Source organism: Neolamprologus multifasciatus, chromosome 12 (genome assembly GCF_963576455.1).
Source record: "Neolamprologus multifasciatus chromosome 12, fNeoMul1.2, whole genome shotgun sequence".
Taxonomy (NCBI): Eukaryota; Metazoa; Chordata; class Actinopteri; order Cichliformes; family Cichlidae; genus Neolamprologus; species Neolamprologus multifasciatus.
In genome coordinates, this window is record NC_140450.1 from 33884240 (window position 1) to 33901132 (window position 16893).

The 16893-nt window shown below is 40.3% G+C and overlaps 1 protein-coding gene and 1 long non-coding RNA gene across 2 annotated transcripts in view; both read left to right on the plus strand.

Moving 5' to 3' along the window:
- galnt9 (polypeptide N-acetylgalactosaminyltransferase 9) overlaps positions 1 to 16893 on the plus strand; it is a 123139-nt gene that overhangs the window by 12461 nt on the left and 93785 nt on the right. The window contains exon 2 of the mRNA XM_085179361.1: positions 3944 to 4124. Within this exon, the coding sequence (XP_085035487.1) occupies positions 3944 to 4124 (181 nt within the window). The remainder of the gene's footprint in view (positions 1 to 3943; positions 4125 to 16893) is intronic.
- LOC146507375 (uncharacterized) lies at positions 4131 to 8220 on the plus strand. The gene is made up of 2 exons (XR_014877112.1): positions 4131 to 6434; positions 6730 to 8220. It is a non-coding gene; the product is annotated as an uncharacterized LOC146507375 (long non-coding RNA).

A 16893-nucleotide genomic window follows, 5' to 3' on the forward strand; every position in this document is an offset into this window, starting at 1 on the left:
GCGCTGTTTGCTTACTGTCTGTGTGTCCATCTGTTGATATGGAGAACAGACGCAGCTCGATTATTCTGTGGAGGCCACAGTGGAAGCTTGGCTCGCATAACAATTATCTGACATTATCCCACAGTTTCATGGAATTTTAAATAGTCGAACAATAGTGAAGGCTGGCACGGACGCACGACAACATGTCCTTATAACAGTTTCTTTGTGGTTTAGACACTGCACAGAAATTATTTTTGGAGGGTGGGTGATGTTAATGGGAGTTTTGCAATGCGGGTATTTTAATTTTCCCATGGCAAAGACTTATATTGTATTTCTCCCCAGAAAAACACTGAATATAAAAATCGCTATTTTACAAACATGGAGATTGCTTGCACCATAAAAATTGCAGTGTTTGTAAGCCTATAAATAAGGACAACAATTATGTCCTCATAGAGCTGGGCGATATAAGATTTTTTCATATCACGATATGTTTTTTTCATTTCAGGTGATAACGATATATATCACGATATATATCATGATATATATCGTGATATATATCATGATATATATCACGATATATATCACAATATATATCATGATATATATCACAATATATATCATGATATATATCACAATATATATCATGATATATATCATGATATATATCGTGATATATATCATGATATATATCATGATATATATCACGAAATAAGCCAAATAACTATATTTGTAAGATTTAAATGTGCCGTTGCTCACAAGTAAAATGTGAAATAATCAGCAGCTTGTTTTGATTTAAATATTTATTTCCCATAATAAGTTCAACAGGGTAGATGTACTTAAGGAACATGAGACTTTTTCAGATAAATAAAGGCAAATATTGCAAACTACACAAAAGGCAGCCGCTAAAGCGGCTTTCAAAATAGAACAAACAAAACAGACTAAATTGTCAATTCCACTTAGAAATAAAATATTAATTCTAAAAATAAATCTTAGTTTGTTTTACAGAAGAACAGACAAAATTGACTAACTTTTGTCAATATCAAATAAACTGAGAACTAAAAGGAAATTCTCAATCTCTCCTTGTTGTATAGCTTAGCTTTTCAAACAGTTTTAACAGTTACTTTAGTCTGACAAAAGCCGAATGACGAATTAGCGCTTCCAGTCAGAGACTGAGCATGCACCGCTTTATTGGATTTCCAGAGTTTTTACAGTGCGCGCTACTCTGTTTTTGTCAGACTTGAAATAGCCGAAATACCTTCACACTACAGAACTTCTGTGGCTCTTCCGTTCGACAATCTCTCCGTCATTGGAACCATCATCTGTTTTCTCTTCGGTAACCTTCGCTCACGCTCTCGGTTAATTTTTCTCTAGTCGGCACACTCATTTCCTCTATTACCCGGGCAGCACGGTGGCTGGCTGCTTCCCAAACAAATACACATGTGCGGCACTTGTGCTGTACGTAACAAGTCACGTGACGCTGCGGCTGTGATTGGTTCGGCTCTGCGCTACTTAATTTGGATTGGCTGTTCTTCTTTTTTTTAAGAGGACAAGAGAGGTGAGGCCTATCGCAATAGTTTAATTTTCCTATCGAGAAAAAGTTATTTCGCAATACATATCGTTATCATTCTATCACCCAGCTCTATGTCCTCATATTAAGATTTTATTTCCCTGTGATGTCATCAAAGCATTACTATGTGCAATTAAACGTACAGTGCAGAGATCTACGACCTGATGACAGATTTTCAGCAGAGCCAAAATGCTTCTAGTAATGGCTAAAGTGGAAATATAGCTGGCTCAGGGCAGCTGCTTGTGACCCAGGAGGGTTTGGATTTTCAAAAGTCAGAAACTCGGTCCCCACCTCAGTATTTTACAGTACCGTGGAGGTCTGAACATGCACTTTTCCCCCCCCCCCCTCGGCCGAGATGTCACTTTTGACACCGCACAGCATTTTTCTCCATCCCTTTCTGAAAACGTCAGTGTCACAGCACCAAAGCGACGGCTCGTTAAACACAGTCACGAGTCATTTTAATAAGAGCAGAAGGGTGGTTTGAGTCCGGCGCTGAATTTAGCTGTGTTAGACCGAAGGAGCATACTGTAACGCGATTGAGGCTGAGCGAGAATGGGCTCCCATTCACTGCTAAGCACGCAGCCAGGCAATCTGGCCACTCTTTGGGCTCTTTGTGAGATAAAAGGACCTGCATGGAACAAGCGCTGTTTGAATAACCACTCCACGGTCGTGGTGCTGCTGCACACATGCTCCCAGAATGCTTCTATAATTAGCTGAATAGAGCCATTAGGTGTTCAGTGCAACATCTGCTGTGGCCTTGTTGAATCAAAGGTTTCTGAAAGAATCAGTCGTTTTAAATCTACGAGAACAAACTAAGACTTCGAGACAGAGAAGTTGTGTGTGATCAAATCAGAATATTGTTTATACAAATTGATTGTGTTTTGCATCTATGCTACCACCAGCTGTTCAGCTGATTCACACATAGTGAAGACCCATATATAAAATCATGCATACAGTCATTTGACACATGCTAGCAAAGCCGCGAGCTCTAAGCAAATTAAAAATAGTACAATGAGAACAAATGTGATGTGTTTGCAGCAGTCCACACACATTCAACATCGGAGATTAACCTCATCTTTAGACCGGATGCAATGTCAGGCTGAAGATGGAAACTGAGCTTGACAACAACTCCACGGTGATCACACCAGATTTGAATTTGTTCCAGGTTGTTTTTCGCCGATATTTCAGTAGGATTGCAAGATTTTTTTTTCTTCCCGTGAAGGTTTTGCTTCGGTTATTTCTCATATCATTTCAGATAACTGGTATCAACCTCAGACAGAGTTATTAATTAGTCTGCCATCTTTGTGATCTTAATTAAAAGGAAACCCTCTTCTCATGCAATATGGGGAGGAAGAGAAATGCTTCTGAAGTCTGAAAACCGCAGACTGGTGCAAGGGTTTGCAAGAAGCGTGAAAACCATTGATAGTTTATAATAACTGAAAAGAAATCCCAGAACTCTAAGATGTGAGGGATTTAAAGACACACGAATTTGGTCAAATTAACACTATTGAAAGTCCTGTTGTTTTAAAAAGCTGAGAAACAAGAATCGGAAAGTGATTTGCCGACTGCGTTCCTCACTGAAGGTCCCGATGAAGGATCCTCCAAAGTCTGATCCATCTCTGTTGTTTATGATGTGGTGCTGATGTTTTTAAAGTGCATCCTGCATATTTATCTGGAGCATATTGTGTTTTGGATGTTGTTAAAAAAGCACCCACGCAATAATTAGATCCAGGGAGAGTTATTCACAAAATTCTCTGTAGTAGTAATTTTAGGTTTTTATTTATTTATTTAGTTGTCTGTCAAACACTGAATCGAGAGCTTTGTAACAATAAAAGGAGGAACATTTTAATCTGAATGTACAAACAAAAAGACAACGCACATCTAGCTTTGTAATACGGAGCTTTGAGTTGATGACATCAAAGTGATATGCATTAATAAAATGGTACAAAACGCATGTGCAGCCCAGGTAAAACTATAATCATTATCCTTCTCAGTGTGGGTTTCAGAGAGTTTTTCCTTTCATACTTGATTAACCACTGACAGTTTCATGCCTGCTGTTCCATATGTGACCTAAAGTTGTGTATAAATTCTGTCTGGTGTCTGTTGTAGAGTTGGCCGTTCTGCCACGGTGTCTCTCAGCTTCTTTGCTCTTCCCTGTGACGTCTGTGTCGGTGTTTTGCAGCTTCTTCATTGACAGACACTGTAATGGTACCCTATGGATGAACCCCGCTGGGTCTCAGAGCTGCTGTGCACCGGTTTCTTCACACTGCTAGGCGATGTCAATCACCTGCCCCCCTCTTCTCACCTGTCTATGTCTGCTCTGTGTCTGTATATGTGTGTTGGAATTCATGGCTACATCTGTATAATTGTCTGTCGCATGTGTTATTTTCTCGGCAGGTTTAGCAAAGCCCATGGGGCTGGTAGAAGGGCCCGGAGGCCTCGGCCAGGGGGGAGCTGCTGCCACTCTGGGAGAAGATAGCCGCGATGCCGAGAGGAAGTACGAGGAGTATGGCTACAATGCTCAGCTCAGTGATCGTATCTCCCTGGACAGGAGCATCCCAGACTACAGGCCTAAGAAGTATGTCTGCCTGTGTTTCTGCTCATTTTATGTCATGTACATTCTTCTTCCAGCTACAGCTCTACACCTGTTTCTTTCCCCCTGTGGCGGGCTCTGTAGCCTTCAAAAAAAGACTTGTTTGAGGTTTGGTTGGCTTTATTTTTTTACTGCATGAAATGTAAGGCAGAACTTACATTACCATTGAGTGCACTGTGCATTTTTCCTCGTCCACTTCTTTCATTTATTTATTTATGTTTTGCTTATCCTCTGTGACATTTACTGTGCAAAGTTGAAACAGACCGTCATGCAACTCGTATAAGAATTGATAAACTGCACAAATATAGCCCGAGGCTGAGGATTAGTGGACTTTGCAAGAGCTTCTTGCAGGTTCAGGTGAGGTCAAAAGTGCAGGGAACAGTCATGTCTTTGTGATACTTTCTTAAAATCAGAAAGTCACATGTGGATGTGTTCTTACTTTTACATATTTTCTTTTTCATGCATGCAGCAGTAAAATAAATAGCGACCATATGAGTTGACTCAGCTTCTGGGTGCAGGCCTCCACTGTTTTAGATGTTTTTGAATAGACAGCTTTGTGTCAGCGGTATTTATGTGTAGCATGTCTTTAAGCTAAGGGTTTAAAAGCTCACAGTGTACACTACAGCCTCCAGGCTCACGCTGTCCCGAACATCAAAAATTTAAACACCTCAGAAAGAAACAGTCTTAGGCTAAGTTGTAGCATTTCCACATATTAAATACTGACCCCCTGGATCTTCACCTTAGCTGATGTTTTTCCTGTTTTGTGTCTTTTTTTCCTGCCATAAAATGGTATTGGTCTGTGCTGTTCAGGGACCAGTGTTGGGGAGTAACGGAATACATGTACCGCCGTTACGTATTTAAGATACAAAATATGAGTAACTGTATTCCGTTACAGTTACCGTTTAAAAAGGTGGTATTTAGAATACAGTTACTTTGTTGAAATAAATGGATTACACGGTGGTACTTCCCTGTTTCATATTGTCGCGGGTCAGGACTGTTTCGGTTTTGTTTGACAGCTACGTTCTGTTGTTCCAGGCGGCAGCGTTACGGTTGCCATGGTTACAGGGTGACGCTCTCTCTCTCTCTCTCTCTGTGTTTCCTGGGTGAGAGAGGCCTTTTTGTTGTTGTTGTGCTAAGCTAATAGGCAGAATGCTACCAGTATAGCTCTAAAGAATGTAGCATCATAGGCAGTGTAGTCCGTGCTGCAGGGAGAATGGACTGCCATACACGTTATGTGTCTGTGAGCAAGGGAGGGAGAAAAAGGAAAAGTACGAGCTGTCATCGAGCAGAAACGGGAGCTGGAAGCATGTAAATATAATAATAACCACTGCAGCCAAGAAGAGAGCCTGACGAGCCCAGTTGTAAGTAAGCTATTAAGACTCGACTGTACACCGTGTTCGTGTTTTCCTCCAAAAACAATAAGTTCTGTTGGAGCAGCCTTTCAACGCCTCTCTCTGTCTCTGCTAGCAAAGTGACCCAGACAACATAGTAAAGCTAGTTTTCAGCTACGAGCCGACACAGAACCCACCGTATTAGCCAGAGGTCCCTTTACTACGGTTTGGACTTTTATATTGACTTTTATATATAGTCATGCAATAGACTGGCAAACTGTCCAGGGTGTACCACACCTCTCAAGCACCTCTGAAGCAGAAGAGAATGGATGGATGCAATGAGTCTGTGAAGCTAGCAATGAAGTAACAGATATATCAACTAGCCAAACTTAGCTAAGCCTCTATAGCGCGCTGTTATATAGTTTTAGCTCTTTTTTTTTTTTTTAGCTCGATAGATGTAGCAGTGCTGTACATTTTTCTTTTTTTTTTTGGTTTTCTGACGTTATATAATCTTTGATGTCAGTTAGCTAGCTGACGTAACATCTAACGAACTCGAGCCACCAAATCGTCTTGTTAGTGTATGCTTGGACATTATGCTTTGTTGTTACACCTGGAAAAAATGGCACATTGATCATTTCACTGGAGTCAAAAAAAATTTGGACCATTTTTAACCTTCAGTAGTTTCTCGGTGATTGTAAATGACCTCATTAATATTTTGTAAAGTGTTTTGTAAAGTTATGAGTGACTATTATATTGTTGGAGCGGATGCTTTTATTTTGAAAGTCACAGAGCGACAAGGTGCCGTAAATTAAGTGGCGTAAACCATATAGCAAAAGCGCGAGTTTTAATGCAGAGAGAAGGTGTGCTCTGTGGTTAATGGACGGGAATGGGAAAAAGAACGGCTATTAAGGTGCAACACTGAGTTGAAAGCAGTTTCTTAGCACCTGGTTGATGAGGGAACAAGGTTTGAAACAAAGTTTGTCCTGTAGATATGTATTTTGTTGTTTTACGGAGCATGTAGCTGCTGACCGCTACTAAGCATAAAGGCTAAGTTTTCACCCACTAGAGGGTGCTAATGTACCTCGTCATGTTTAGTCAGCGATGCAACGATTTCCCTGTTATATGCAATAATTTACAAGTTTTAGTGTTATTTGTTATGTAAGGTAAAGATAATTAATTTGTGATTAATGAATAAGTCAAAAGGTTAAAGGTAACACACTGTTTGATTTACTAATAGTCTTTTATTCTGTATGTTGTAGCTCTTACGGTGTGTTCACATACACGGCTGTTTAATAAAAGGATTGTGAACCATCAGTTTGATAGACCATCTTTTCAACCGGGGATGCTACAGTGATTGCTTAATATTAGGAATTGAAGGAGGTTTTGGAAAGAAACTAGCTAATCACGTCAAGATAAAAAGCCAATTCCACTGCCAGCATGCACGTATAAGCTTAAGGTGAGACGCAGCATGTTCCCTCAAAGTGTACTATTACGTATTGTCAGGACTTCTTCCACAAGACACTGGACCCTCTGCACTTAGTACCTGCTGTAGGCGAGTTGATGAGGTGCCATGTAGGCCAGAAACTGTCTCATGCCAGTTTTCATATTAAATAGAAAACTGCGAATGTCACTCTTGTAAATTTAATGGCAACCAGCGGGAGAAATTCCTGTGGTTTATATCATTAATTTTGCACTGACTGCACTGAATGTTCTATTAGCACATGGCATGTAGTAAACTTGCCCCAAATTTAAATGAGGAGCCTCATAATCCAGCTACTTTTGTTTCCTAATAATATATAATAGAATTTTGCAAAAAAGTACATTTCTACTGTATTTATGGGAAGTGACATGAAAGCACATTGCTAGACATGCCTAATATGACAGGAAGTGCAATGAGATGAAAGCAACATTTGAGCTGTTTTAATGTTAAAATTTTATTTGCTTTGCAAAAGAAACCCAGTAGACACCCAACAAAGAGCCTTAATTTCCCTTTTTTTGATGTTATATTTTATATTTAGAAAGTGAATTATAGTTGTGAAACAGTAGGAGGTGGAGGAGATGGCTTGGGTTTTGGGGAATAATCGGGGCTGTCAGTGGTGTTGATATCAGACAATGTCAAAGAACAATGGTGACAGAAACACAGAGAGGAAATTTGACAGCCCAGAGAGGATTTTAGTGTAGATAGCTCATGATTTCATCCATGCTGCTTTGTTTTAAGTTCTTTTTCACGCCCAGAAAAATTAGACGAGAGTGGAGTGGGAAGGAGGAGATTTATTATTAATTAATAAAGTTAGCTAGGACAGCCTCTGGAATAGAGAGGTTTTATGAAAGGTTGTTTTATAAATTAAAAGGGTTGGCTGGTTGTTGGAGGCTGCAAGATAAAAAAAAAAAAAAGTGTGTGTGTGTGTGTGTGGATGGTTTGGTTTCCAGTTTCAAATGATGCTGCCTTTATTAGTGTTAGTATTCAATTCAATTCAATTTTATTTATATAGCGCCAAATCACAACAAAAGTCGCCTCAAGGCGCTTCATAGATACAGAGAAAAACCCAACAATCATATGACCCCCTATTCAGATGCTTATTGGTGTTTGGATTTTGTGCTACTTCCATCATGGACCAGATTCTGACAGCTTGTCTTCATCCGCTTTCCTCTTTCTCTACCTGTGTTTATGTGTCCATATATTAATGCATGTATTTTCACAATTCTTCACCCTCATATACCCATATACACAAAGACATTCCCATACTACACGATGTCAAACTAGATAAAGCTTTTGTCATTTTTATTATTTTAGAAACTGCATGAAAATCAATGCAGTGGGAAGTGAATGCAGTTTTTTTTTCCTTTTCTGTTTATGTCAGTGAAGTCTCACTTTAGAGAACAATAGAAACATCGAAGCGGTGCTCTGAGCATGTGAAAGAATTGTTTGGAGGGATAAAATATTGCGTGTGCAATCAACACAACACTGCAACAGCCAGCACTGTTGTGGCACTAGTGATTGTGGACTTCTTTGCTGCCTTCACACGTTGTCTTTCTAGTGTTTTTGTCCAGACGTTTTCAGCTTTTTTAAGCCTTTGAGGAGATTTCTGCCTCGGACTACACAGCTGCACTGCTTTAGAGCAGGGGCCTTGTTCTAGTCCCCCTTTTAAAGTGGTGTGACACCAAAGCTAATCTAGAACTGGATGTATGACTAAGACTTCAGTTGCTGTAATGTGTACTAAGGCTACGTTCACTCTGCAGGTCTTGATGCTAAATTCCGATTTTTTGATCAAATCCGATTTTTTTGTCTGCTTGTTCACACTACAAATAAAATGCGACAGCAAACGCGCTCTAGTGTGAACGCTCAAAGCAGCCGCATGTGCAAAAGAAGACATCACACACAACACGCACTATTTAGACCCAGAGCAACAGTATTGTTTGACTGATGACCTTAATATAAAGACTTCGGACTTTACGTTTCCCAATTTTTGCTTTAAGTTATTTTGTTATTTACATAATAATGTAAATAACCTAATAATGATCCTTATTGCTGTTTTAGAGGAGCGCTGCTTCAAAGGATAGTTGCAGATTTCTGTCAGAATCTGCAGATTATACAGTACAAATAAAATGTTCACGTTTCTCCAACGTTGTCTTCCCAACAGTTTCACTGGATGGCCAGGAAGCGTTCGCGATGTCTTCTCCGGCGCTGATAATTGGCGTCTGTCTCGTGTCAGTGACGTAAAAGACGGATTTAATGCGACATGACCATCAAACAGCAGCTTTCTGAAACATCAGATATGTATCGGATTCAGAACCACATACAAAAGTGACCCAAATCGGATTTGAAAATATCGGATTTGTGCCGTTCACACTGTCACACCATGATCGGATATGGGTCGCATAGGGTCAAAAAAATCGGATTTGATGCGCTTTCGCCTGCAGTGTGAACGTAGCCTAAGATCTAATGAACTTACATAAGCAGTGACCTGGAGAACACTGTATACATCAATCCGCAAATCAGAAAGTAGTGCTTTTGTCCTACTTATTGTTTCTCTGCAGCGTGATTACAGTTAATGAAAACTTATTAACACCTAGCAACTGTCTCGTGTTAATATTATGATAAAAGACGTTTTGCCTCATGTTTCTACCTGGTAATTGTTACTCGTTGTTGAAGGTTTGGATTGAGTTATTTCAACATGTGAACAATATACAAGTACATTTATAAAAGAAAATAAGAAAGAAAAAAAAATACTATACAAATTACATACAAAAAAAACCGTTCTGATTAATTTACATGTTGAAAGGGAAGAAGTAAACACTTATTTAATCCCACCCCTTTGCCATAAATTATCAGTTAATATTTAGTCAACTTCCTTACTGATATAATTTGTAATAAAAATAGTGAACAGATTTCTGATATACTATATACTATAATATCACATCATGAGTTTTTTTTTGTTTGTTTGTTTTAATTGAGACATTCACTTAATTTAAATATTTTCCTTTTCTTTATACGTTGAGAAGATCATATTTTTATAACAGTTTTATGTTTGGACGTTGCTTTAATTCCATATTCAGACTGTTCCATAGTTTCACTCCATGAACAGACTATCCCATTGAGTTGCAGTTTAATAATGCAATAATTATGATAATGAATAATGCTGAATCTTTTTTTTTTTTTACTGCGTTTGCAGCTCCTGAGCTTGTTTTAGGATCAGAGGACAAACCTATGAAGCAGTAAAGTTCGGCGAGCTTTGGGTTTTTTTTGTGACAGAAATTACATTTTCAGCAAAACTGTCTAAACGCTGACACACATATCACTTCTTTTGACTTTATTAGTAACACGACATATGGTTAGTGTCAGTCACCTGTCACAACCAATAGACGCATGCCTTGACTCATACCAGTGGTAGACTATATAGCTCAAATGTTAGGAAATACTGTACGGGAATAATATTCATGTGTCTGTTTCATTTCTGTTTGGTTATAGATTCAAAAGCAATATACATTAGGTTGATTAAAATACAGCAAAAAATACAGGATTTTCACTTTTATAGATGCAATAAATAAGTTTCAAGGGTCTCCTGTCTTAAAGTACAACACATTGTAACCTCATCTTTGTATCCTCCCTACACGGACTCTGTGGTTGTGTAACCACTTCACCTTCTTTTTGCTGACCAAACTTTATAAAAGCATGAAGCTCTTCATCTTAGTTAATTTGTAGTCTGTGTAGCTTATTGAGCGACAGTTATATTGATTGACATTATAATGATGATCTGCAGTTTACTGAAAGAGATAACACAGAGACCGCTTCCTCGAGGTCTTTCTAGTTCTAACCTCTACTACACCCATCGTCTGATCTATTATCTCTGTGATTCTCAAATCCCCTTTCAAATGTTCTATCCATCCATTCGCTTCCGCTTCTCCTTTTCAGGGTTTCAACACACAGGGACAGACAACCATTCGCACTCACATTTACTCGCACATTCACACCTAGTGACAATTTGGATTATCCAATTAACCTATCCCCACAAGCTGCATGTCTTTGGACGGTGGGAGGAAGCCGGAGTACCCGGAGGGAACCCACGCAAACACGGGGAGAACATGCAAACTCCACACAGAAAGACCCCGGCCTGATGGTGGAATTGAACTCAGGACCTTCTTGCTGTGCGGCAACAGTGCTAACCACCGTGCCCCATGATCAAATGATCTATTGTTATGGAAAATTATACATTTTTACACTGAGAAATTATCAAATTAAAATGTAAAACTAAATCCACATTGGACCACAGCTTGTACTGTAGTGTGTGCAGTGCAGCTTTGCTGACACATTTTCTCCAACATAATATTGCTGAAGGAACCGCTTGCTTCTTGTCTTTTTCCCTCCCACGTCCACTTGGTGGAATATTTTGTTTCACTCGTTCTTCTCGATTAAACTTGCTCACTAACAAAGCACAATTCTTATACAGCAATAGAGAGGTGTTGATTAAGCCTATGAAGTTGAACAGATCTGTTTGTCATAGTGAGAAAGTTTGTAAGTTTGTCTGTTTCAGACAGTTTAGCGATCGCTGCATCAGTAAAGTATTGGAAGGTTTAGGTGTAAAAACCTATTAAAGAAAGGACCACTGGCCTCCTGCTTTACGTGGCTGCACCAGCCTCGTACGGAGTTACATATTTCTGATTTCTAATTCAGATTCAGTAATTATATCCTGCCGGCAAAAGGTGACTGCCGCAGTACCGAAGTGAGGTTAAATGCAGGAACCAGGCACCTCCTGTCTAATGGGCTTTTAATTGAGCAGAAGCCATTGAGCAGAGAGGACTTTGATGACTGCAGGGAAGCAAAGTCCATCACCATAACCAAAAGAATCGACACGTTTCCAAGCCGTCTCTTTTTAAACCCGCCTGTCGACAGCAAAACCAATTCATAATAATACGGCAGCGTTTGTGTCTCTCACAAAAACCTGTAATCCCCGCTCGCCACCTGCTAGTCTGTATTTTTCTCTCTGCCCTTCTTTCTGCGAGTGACATTCTTAACTGAAATACCAAAGGACTTAAGTAGGCTCTATTTTATGTGACTTTGTACCTGCCATTCGCTGTCCTTGGGAGGCTTAAGTATAACAGCTCATTGGGCTGTGGAGAACAAAGCGATAAAGGCAGACAAGCTGGAGAGATTACTGATGCCCAGAAAACAAACAAACAAATATATAAATATATATATATATATACCCTCCTGTTATACGTGAGGATTTTTATTCAATTACTCCGAATCTCACCTCTATCTTTACTGTCACTTTGCTGATTTGATTTCTGCTTTGTCGAAATAGCCGTTAAAACTAAAACCGTATCGAAGCGTAACGCGTGCCCTTCTTCCCCGAGGACCCCACATCTTGCGTTTGCCCGCCTGTGGGAGGGCGATAACCAGCAAGGGAGGCTGCAGAAACAGGCTTACCTCATCTCCTAAGCGTCTGATACTGCAGAATGGGATCATAAGGTCTCCGCGGTGCAGAAGCTCCTGCTGCAAATTGATGCTCTTTCCAGTGTTACAGTTTATCGCCCGGATGGCGGGCGGGGGTCGGCGTGAGTGGAGTGTTGGTGGGGGGGGGGCAGAAAAATGACAAAGCAAACTATTATCTTTCAGGGAGGAGTGTTCGCAGATTGGAAAGTTGCTTTGGTGTTGCCTGCAATGCGCGGGTTGTGGGAGGTTAATGTGAAATTACACAGCAAATAAGAGCGGCCAGCGGGGAGAAAGTCAGACGGAGTGGCCGGGGCTGCAGGCTGCTGGAGAAGGAGAAAAGGGGGAGGTGTGATAGGAATACATCTTAATCTGGCACTCTGTTTCTGTCAAAGCTTGTTCCGGGTCAAATTATGAGAGCTGGCCAGTGAGCTCAGTCCCATTACTAACAGATGAGTCGATCGCTCATCCTGTTACGGCTTTACAAGGCTTCCCCGCTACTCTAGACAGGTACAAATTTAAGGTTGAGCGATGCCCTAAATTGGATCCAGTAACTAGGGCAATGGAACTACAATATCACTTTACGATGTCGACACTGAAATCCACTCTCGCGCCACGTCTCAACTCGAAGCAGCCATGCTGCCCGTGACATTTTCAAGATTACTCTGGTAATGTTCATTAAACGCAATCTCAGCACTGCATATATGACTGGCAGGGGCGAAATATGCATTACTTTGTTTTGCAAATTTGTCATGCTTTAATTGTGTCTCTGCAAAGGAGAGCTGCGGCGCAAAAGAAGCCTCCTCGAGCTCACTGCCAGATTTGTTCTTGTATTTATAGACCTGGCAGGGCAGACTGAGAGAGGCAATAGAGAAAGCTGCGAGAGGGAACAAAGGAGTTTCTGAGCACAAATGCACACGGAAGGGCTGCGATGATACAGTGGAGGGGTTATCAATCGAAACGTTCGTGCATTTACTCGTAAACAAAACACAAGAATCGAGCTTAAAGCATGAAAATGCACAGAGCGCTTCATCATAAACACTCTGTGGCTTGGTCGTCCTTTTAGGAGCTCTGCCGTTAAATGCATGTAGCTGTGGAAATGGGTGTGGTCGATAACAGAGCGTGACGTCAAGAGAAGCAAACATGAACAGCTAGAAGCTTCAGCTGGTTATAATTCCTGTGAATAAAAAGAAATCAGTATTGAAATACTACAGTTGCTTCTCAAATAAATCCAGATTTAAAAAGAGAAATCCAACATCATGCCGGCCAATTAATTTTGTTTTTGTTCTTCGTTTTCACTGGTTGTTTGGTTTCGTTTTTATCACTAAAAACGACTCTGTTATGTTTAGGAAAAGTCGTTTCTAAATGCTTCTTCCCAACAATAATCCTGCACAAATTGCACTCAACAGTATCCTGTCCATTTATACGTCACGCCCAGCAGCATCCCATCTTTATGCATATCTCTGTTTTTGACATAAGGCTAGTCTTATTCTATGTTTGTCCCTTATTTCTTTCTTATTTCTACACGTAGGTCTCTTTTGTGCAGCCAAAACAGCCGTGACACATGAGGGAATTGACTGGGACCTCATGGGGTATCCTGTTGTGTCTGTCACTGGGAAATTGACAGTGAATAGGGCTTGTTCCAGCGCATTCAGTGAAAGCATGATTGGACTGGGATCTGGGGAGTTTGGGGAGGCTGGGTCAAAACCCTTGAGCTTTCTGTTGTGTTCAAGGAACAGAGCTAAAGCGCGGTGATGGTGCCGCTGTCCAGGGGTACCATCGCTGTGGATGGGTAGGTGTCACATGAATGATGAGTTTGCCAGCTGGACATTCTAGCAAGATAGTTAACATTCATAAAACGAATGTTTTTTAATGCCGTGGCTGAACAGTTTATGAGATAGCACATGTGATATTTTGCATTTAGACCTCAGACTTCAGTTCAAACTTGCAGTTTAAAGTTCAGAGGCATTAAAAAGTTTAACTTTTTCCAAAATTTATATGCGCTATACTAAGATGTGATACGGAGAGCATGCAACAGATATGCAAAGTAAAAATGCAAAGTGGATGAAGGTAAATAGAAGACGACCTTTCAGAAATGCTTTTTTATTTATTTTAGAGAGATATGGAAAGCATTTACTATATAACTTCACAAGTAAATAAGATGCCATCTGCTGTGCCATCCCACATATTTGCTACTTCTTCCTTTGCCAGTTCTCATTGTTAAAAGGTGAGAAATTTCTTCACTCTCGTGCAAACACGCACACAAACACACAGACGCTCAGTGGCTGTGCAGTGAGCACCAGGAGTCTTCCACTGGGTGGAACAAGGATGTAACTATAGCACCATGCCGGGCTCCATCTGCTATGTGGCCATCCCTCTGTGGCCTGACCCCACGGATGCTGCTGAGTCAAAGTGACATTCTGGTTCACAGGGGTATTAGAAAGCCGAGCCCCAGCAGAGAGGCAGCTCACAGCAAGAGTGGACGAGCAGCAAACACACCTTTTTTTTCTTCACCTTTTTTTACTTTTTTAACTAGAGCCAATAGAAAATTGTTATTTCCTTTTCAGTAAGTTATATTTGGATCTAGTGGGAAGAGCAGGCCGTAACCAGCTTACAGATAAGACAGGTAAACAACTTAAATAGTGCACCCTAGATGAGGTCTAATTGGATGCATAAGCTGAGCCATCGGCTGACAGTGTTGGTCAAGTTACTTGAAAAAAGTAATCAGTAACTAATTACTTCCCCCAAAAAGTAATCCTGTTACTTTACCGATTAGTTATTTTCAAAAGTAATTAATTACTTAGTTACTTTTTAAAAACACATTTACAACCTGAATAGGTGATAAAGCAATAGATCTTTTAGCCCAATTCTACTTTTTCTGCATAATCATCATACAAAATGTAATCAAATGGAAAAGTCTCTTTTTAAAACTTGTTTTATTAGTTTTAATCTTTTAACTTTATGCATCAAGCAAAAATTTAATTATATGCGACATTCTCTGACTTGAAGAAATTAGTTTAATATTTAAACCTATTTTCTGCACATTCCAGCACATAAAATATATTTTTTTTGTGTGTGTTTACGCTCACTCTTTCAAATAGATGCAAGTGAAACACAGCAGAAAATAAATAAAGTCAAAGACTAGCGGTCCTGTTGCTCTATTTTCACCTGTAAAGCAGGAGTGAGGTAGGCGGAGGTTTACCCTGGTGCAGGTGTGCAGCGGTCAGTGGATGAATCCGCCAGTTTCTCTGTGAGTTTCCCATTACGTCGTAGCTACTCGGTGCTTGCTCAGAAGTTTAGGGGTTTTTTTCGCTGTAAAAAGAAGTTTTCTTCCCACGCACAACGGACACTAATGTTTTTGTCACTTTTTATGGAATCAAACTCAAAGTAAGGTCAGTACTTCCACGCTTTAAATACTGCACGCTCATACTCTCTCCGCACTCGATATATGATCCATTGTTGATCTGCACACAGCTGTTGTCATGAACGTCGCACTCGCTTACGTCACTGTCATGAGACATTCTCGCAAAAAAATCACTGTTTTAGTAACGCAGTAACGCAGCGTTCCTACGGGAAAGTAACGGTAATCTAATTACCGTTTTTGCAATAGTAATCCCTTACTTTACTCATTACTTGAAGAAAGTAATCAGATTACAGTAATGCTCCCAGATCGGCCGATCTGGGAGGTCGCAGCATTTGTGGCCTGTCATAATATGTCTGACTACATGACTATAGAGATAACTGAAAATATCACTGCTCTCATTACTGTTTTTACGACTAAGGATGACGTCAGCAGCGTTGGCGCCTCTCCGTCTTCGTATTTAGCAAAACACTTTAAAGGATTTACTGAAGCTAAATGGGAATCATAGTTTTGTTTACCCTGTAGTTCATTTCTATCAATATTCAGACGCAGAACAGTACTACAAGTGTTTCCTGCTCTTGTAAATAATTCAGCCACAGCAGTTATAATAGCCACCTCATTATCCCCGCATAATGAATTAGGGACGTGGAAACATGGGGAAATAAAAGCAGATGTGAGTGAAATGTGTTTGTCAGGCATTGAATTCTGAGCCTAATTTGGGCCGTGTGGGGGGGTGGCAATCGCAAGATGCTGACTGTGTGCATTCACAGTTGCCATAGGAATCAGTTAAGTGCTTCTGTCCAGTTAACACTGTTATTTCTCACTACAAACTCGCAGTGCATCTTTCAGAGAATACTGTATTTTTCCGGAGATGACAGGGACGTTTGCCAGACTTGAAAACAACTATTATTAGCCGAGGAGAGTCTCAGCATCGTGACAGAATGTGTGAACTTAGAACAAGTGATGCTAGCGCACAGATCATTTTAATAATTGGGTCAGACTCGGTAGCGGCACGATGTAGGACTCTAATCACAGATGTACAAAAGGGGTTGCTGTTGAGTCTGTGTGAGGAGGAGGCAGAAAGTTGGGAATGGATAGGGAGGGCTCCGCAGTTATGAAGGATGAAAGGAG